The sequence below is a fragment of the Tupaia chinensis genome, unplaced genomic scaffold, assembly GCF_000334495.1.
Source record: "Tupaia chinensis unplaced genomic scaffold, TupChi_1.0 Scaffold000159_1, whole genome shotgun sequence".
NCBI classification, from domain to species: Eukaryota; Metazoa; Chordata; class Mammalia; order Scandentia; family Tupaiidae; genus Tupaia; species Tupaia belangeri.
In genome coordinates, this window is record NW_006159630.1 from 6,277,341 (window position 1) to 6,282,887 (window position 5,547).

At 54.8% G+C, this 5,547-nt stretch overlaps 1 protein-coding gene across 2 annotated transcripts in view; it reads right to left on the minus strand.

Moving 5' to 3' along the window:
- Nucleotides 1-5,547, minus strand: part of SAP30BP (SAP30 binding protein) — a 46,681-nt gene that overhangs the window by 2,332 nt on the left and 38,802 nt on the right. For both annotated transcript variants that reach the window (XM_006145806.3, XM_006145807.3), the window contains exons 5-9: nucleotides 5,164-5,252; nucleotides 2,966-3,057; nucleotides 1,881-1,941; nucleotides 1,377-1,428; nucleotides 656-714 (exon numbers count right to left, since the gene is read on the minus strand). In XM_006145806.3, coding sequence (XP_006145868.1) covers nucleotides 656-714; nucleotides 1,377-1,428; nucleotides 1,881-1,941; nucleotides 2,966-3,057; nucleotides 5,164-5,252 — 353 coding nt within the window. The remainder of the gene's footprint in view (nucleotides 1-655; nucleotides 715-1,376; nucleotides 1,429-1,880; nucleotides 1,942-2,965; nucleotides 3,058-5,163; nucleotides 5,253-5,547) is intronic.

The following is a 5,547-nucleotide window of genomic DNA, read 5'->3' on the forward strand; positions in this document are numbered from 1 at the left end:
CTGGGGTTTGGAAGGGAGAGTGAAAGAGAGAGAAGGGAGATTCAATCATGGGTTAAGAACGAGAAACCCAACTATCCCCTGTACCAGTGCCCTCACCCCTGGCTTGCCAGCCGAGCCTCCCAGAGGGCTGCCAGCAGCCCAGGCCCGGCAGTCCCTCTGCCTCGGGGAGAGGAACATCCTGATACCTGGGGCTTTCTCTCTTGGACAACTCTGGCCATGAAGGGCCCAGTGCCCCGAGGACAATGTTCTGGTCTCATAGCCAAACTGATGCTTCCTCAAGGACCCAAACCACACTGCTGGGGAAGGAGCAGCCACCAGGCAAGCTGCCAAGGTCAGCACTGGAGGATAAGTAACTAACGTATAGCCTGGAGCACGCGGCCACGGCCACCCTGCTCAGAAACGTCTCTCCATCCAGGCCGGGGGCAGGAGAGAGGCACAGTGCGGCTGCCTGCAAGACACCATGGGTGAGGCCGCAGGGACACATCCGCAAGCGGAGTGACAGGAGGCTGCACACCCTGCAGGCCTGCTCAGTGCAGAAGGCACAGTGGAGGCTGCTAGGAGCGTCGCCGGGCAGTAAAGAGGGCAGGGGCAGCCTGGACACCCCGGCTCAGCCAGCAGGACTGGCTCTTCACCATCCATGTCTGCCCCCACTTACTTTGGTTCGCTCCTTTTTGGCCTTTTCCAGTTTGTCCATCTCGATCTTCTGGGCCTTGGCTATGGAGACAAGACAAGCTGTCACACAAGCAGCCTGCAAGCAGCTTTCGGCCCAGAGCCTGGCCCACTCACTGCCCTGACCGCTGCATTCAAGGGACGACAGGCCCTCAGGGCTCAGTGTCCTACTGTGCGGGTGAGAGCGAAGAGCTGGCCTTGCTGGGCATAAAGCAGGGGCCCTGAACCCAGGGTTGGGAGGCACGGCCTGTATATTCTGTGCCTGGGTCAGCTACTCTGAGTCCCAGCCAACAGCTGCCACCTGGGATGCAGGCTCAGTGCAGGCCATTTTCCTACTGGCCAAGAGAACTGGGAATACGGGCTTGTAAGTAAAATGCTGGCATTCAGTAATTCAGATGGCCCCTACACCTCTCCGATTCTCTGGTGGATCCCTGATACCTCAGCACGGCCCAGCCCTCTGGCCGGGTTAGGGGGCTCTGCTTGCTAAGCCGCCCCTCTACCCAGCAGTCCCATCATGCTAATACTCGCCAGGGCTGGGACTCCTGGATCTACTGCCTAGATTCTTTGTTCTGGCGTAAGCCTTGGACACTGGGGATGAGGTCTGCCTCACTGAAGGCTGTGCACAGCCCCCCGACAACACCCGAGCAAGGCAGCCTTGGGACATGTGGGCAGCCAACTACGGCGAGGGGTAGAGGGTGGAAGGCTACCTAATGCCTCATAGTAGGAGTCCTCAGACCAGCCATGGGGGTCAAACATATCCTGAAAAACAAAAGGTTAAGGCTGCAGTCAGTTGGGACCATCAGATGACAACTGACTTAGAAACCCAAGTCTCCTGCCCTGAGTCTCCATGGACTTCTCCCACTCCCTTAAAGGCAGAAGGGGCTCATCTGCGCTAGCCCCCAGCTGAGGCGCGGTGCGCAGGCTCCTGAGGACCTGGGAGTACTGAAGCACCTGTGCAGCAACAGCACAGACTGGCCTGGGGGCAGTGTGTCCTCATGGGGCCCCATCCCAGGGCCTGGGGGCCTGTTCTGTTGCTGCGATCTCTTTACTGGGCCATTTCAGAACAGGGACTCAAAAGAGAAGGGGATGTGCTCTTTAACCAGCAGTGCTGCCACTCAGACCTTCCTGTGGCCCAGGTCAGACGGAGCGGGTGAACACAGGATCCCGTGTGCCCTGCCCCCTGTCCCCAGCGCCCCATCTGCAGGACACACCTTTGGGTAGTTGGTGCCAAGCTCATCGATGGCACAGAACTGGATCAGCTTCTCGTAGATGCTGAAAAGGAACAGCACGGTCACTGGGCAGGTGCTCACCGACGTCCCTACATGCCAACAGATCCCGAGAGTACCAGAACCACCCAGATGCTGTGGCTGAGACAAAGCTGTTAACACCTTTAAACCAGCGCACCTATTCGGAGAAGTCTCCCACTGGGCCTCCCACTGGGCCTCCACCCTCCCGGTGAGTCGGACAGTTGGCTGGAGGCTGGACGAGCACATGGTGGAAGTGATGGCAGCACCTGTCTTAAACAGATGTCTCTGACCTTTGGTCTGCACGGCTGGATTGAACCCACCACATTCAGGCTAACACGAGGACCAGGGTAGATCCCTGTTGTCATGTACCATGCTCTTTCCTGGGTGTGTCACTAGCTTGAGCATTAGATGGAGTAAAAACCCAGACTGCCCTGTTTCTGAAACCTCGTCTGTATACAAAATCAACTTTTCAGAGTGGGAAGAACCTACAGTGGTTGTCTATCCCAACTCCCACATCACACAGATGAAGAAACTGAGGCCTTTAAGAGCAGAATAGGGACAAAAACCCAGCCGGCCTCTCGACTTCCTCTCCATATTGGTGTGTATGTTTAGTCTGGATCTGAAATGGGAACCCTGGGTTAGCCAGAGGCATGGTGGTTAAGGTGGCTGGATCCAACGTGGCTGACTGTGCAGTTTGAGTCCCCGTTTGAGACCCGGAGGCTTGAAAAACACAGGAGTCTAACAGAATGGAGAAGAAGTTGCAGCACGGTTATCTCCCCTGCGGAGTGCTTTCTCACTTTCTCTCTCAGACAAGTATATGTGCTTCACAGCAAATATTAAAAACAAATAAAATAAATAAAAATGGAATGGTAACCTCTAGCTGGGTTAACAAGGCCGGCTGCGTCCAGCAAGAATGTGGCGTAACGACACGTGTGGGTGACAGCCCCATGGGGCTCCTGGACCTCTCTGTGTTACCTCCACTAGGACACTCTGGTCCTCTACCCAACATTAATGACTGTGCTGACCCTGCAGGCGTACAGGAAGCTCACCTGGGATTCCGAAACTCCTTCTTCCTTTGGATAATGTAATTCATATCCATTCCCTCCTTTATCTTACGCTCATAAAGCTTCTGGATCTTGTCCTACAGAAGAGGGAGAGAGGGTGTCGTGTGGCAGAACCTGCCTACTCGTAATTCCAGTTGGTGGTCACGAGGGCTGTGGAGCAAAAACCTGAGACCAGCAGACCTTGCCAGGCCCAGCTCCAGCCACACGGGCTTTCCCTGCAGACTACAAGCAGAGAGGCGCAGCAGGGTGAGCCGAGAGCAGCGGTGTTTGCAGCTCATCTTTCCTGCCTCCCTGGGGTGACTAGTTCAGTAAGAAGCAAAAAGGTCAGGGCAGAGACGGCATGGCAGACAATGAGCGAGTCCCTCTCTGATCAATCAGTTCCCGAATCAGCTGGAGCAGGGGTTAAGGAATGAGAGCTGCCATGCAGGGACTGAAAGCTGGCTTTAAACAGTAACACGCAGCTAAGCCCTCAGCACCCCGCGTCCCAGAGACCTGGGAGGGCTGTGTTCTTCTGGAGGAAGGCTAGAGTACAGATTTTTGGATTTGGTCTCACAAACCTCCTAGGATGCCTTTTTATGGGGACTCACAGATGGCTGGTCACCATTAAGGGTCAGGCACTCACTTATCACCAAAACCCACAAGTTCCTGTCCTGGCTTATGATGGGAACAGGAGAACCACATGGGAGAGACTAGGCTCACAGTGTCTTCAGGGAGAGGGTCCTGCCTGGCCCATGGGACGATAGTTGGTACCAGTGAGGAGGCCCAAGGAGCTGAGCTTCAGGTCAAAGCCACCCCGAGAAGAGCAGTCTTACCCAGCAAGGCGGGTACCAACCCAATTCAAGTTTCTCACCCTCCCAAGTGGCAGTTAAATACATGGGTTATCCAGAGAAAAACATCTGGACACTCTTCACCTGCAAGAGGAGGTGGCAGGGCTGGAGGTCCCATATGAAGCCTTTTAGGAACTGCCAGGAGAGGTAGTCTACTCTCTAGGACAGAGGGCCGTATCTTTCTGCCAAGATTGGCCAGAGGAAGCGATGGATGGCAGAGAGAAGTTTGTATGCAGTTAACTGCCAGGGAAGACAGATGCCAGGAGTGACAAACTGCTGCCTCAACATTATCCCTGCCAGGGTAATGGAGGAGGCCTTATTTCGGAGGCTCGGCAGCATGAGATGAACCTGTACCTTACAGGTGATTGGCATGTCTACTGTGCCATGAGATTGGTCCTATCACCTCAAGTGAGCTATGTCTGCTCAAATGTCCTGGCCTCTACCACCAGGAGGACCTACAGAAGGAGCAGGGACACTTTGCACTTGCAGACTGAGAGGCTGGTTGTCTGCCTGGCAGGTCGCTGGAGCCATCCTTACAGGCTAGTGCTTGCTGTCTGGCATGGAGAGTGATGCAGTCCTGGGGGTATGGAGGCGGACAACTCAGCAAAGGGAGGAGACTTCCGTGAAAGGAAGGGAGTCCATGCCACGCCCCCAGCCTGATGCATTCCTCGGCCTCAGGTCCCATTAGTCATCCAGCCGCCAGGGTGGTGCCATGGGTCGCCATGTGGCCAACAGAGCCCAGAAGCTTTGGGACCACAGGTAGAGCAAGTGACCTGGCTGCCACCACTGGGAAGCCTTGGTGCCCTACTGTGAGTCACAAGGTCCCATTCATGGGGGACCCACAGAGGGACCAAGAGAAAGACAGAGGCTGAAGAGGAGATGGAAACCAGCTGTCCCCAAGGGTCTGCTCCCAGGGGAGGAAATGCAGTAACCACTCTGACTCCTTGGGATCTCAAAATCTCAGGTCAGGTCTGTGTAAGGTTTAGTCAGGCAAGAGGCTACCGGAGTTGGCATTTAGGAACCCACGGAAAGGAATTTTATACATATAAATGCTTGTGTTTGTGTTGCAAAGGCATGTTATCTTATCTCCTAGGTGTGGGACCTCAGTGAGGGCAAGTGAGGGGACCAGCTGGCTCAGGGGCCATGGCATGTATGGCAGTGGGTACACAAGCCAACCCGAGATTACGCCAACAGGAGGCAAACGGAACTGCTGGCTCCTTCCTACCCAGCAGTTCCTTTGACAGAACCTCGGTGCCTCTCCCTGCCATGACCTCTCCAGGTCAAAACCGAACCTAAGACCTACCCCAGGCCGCCCAGTCTACCAGGCCTTGCACCACAGCCAGGCCTCGTGCTTACCTGTAAGTGATTTGAGCACCTTCCAGGGGGCTCTGGTGGGATCTTGATTTCATCAGGTGACATGTTCCGAACTCTTTCAGAAAAAGAAGCTGTTAAAGAGAATAGAGAGAAAAATTCTATAGGTAGGGGTTGTGACCGGGGACACAATGAAAAAACAAGCACATAAAAAGTTTTTGGGGAGCAATAGGTGCTACGAAAACAGTATGACCAGGTGTTCAGGTGTGGCCTCTCTGAGGGGTCACCTGAGGTGAGAACAAGCCACCAGAAGGAGCCAGCCAGGCAGAGGGTACAAACGTAAGGACTGCACACTAGCAAGTCACAGTGGGTAACTTTCAAGGAAAGAGCGTGTCCAGCGATGGGCAGGTCAATGCTTAATGACGAGCT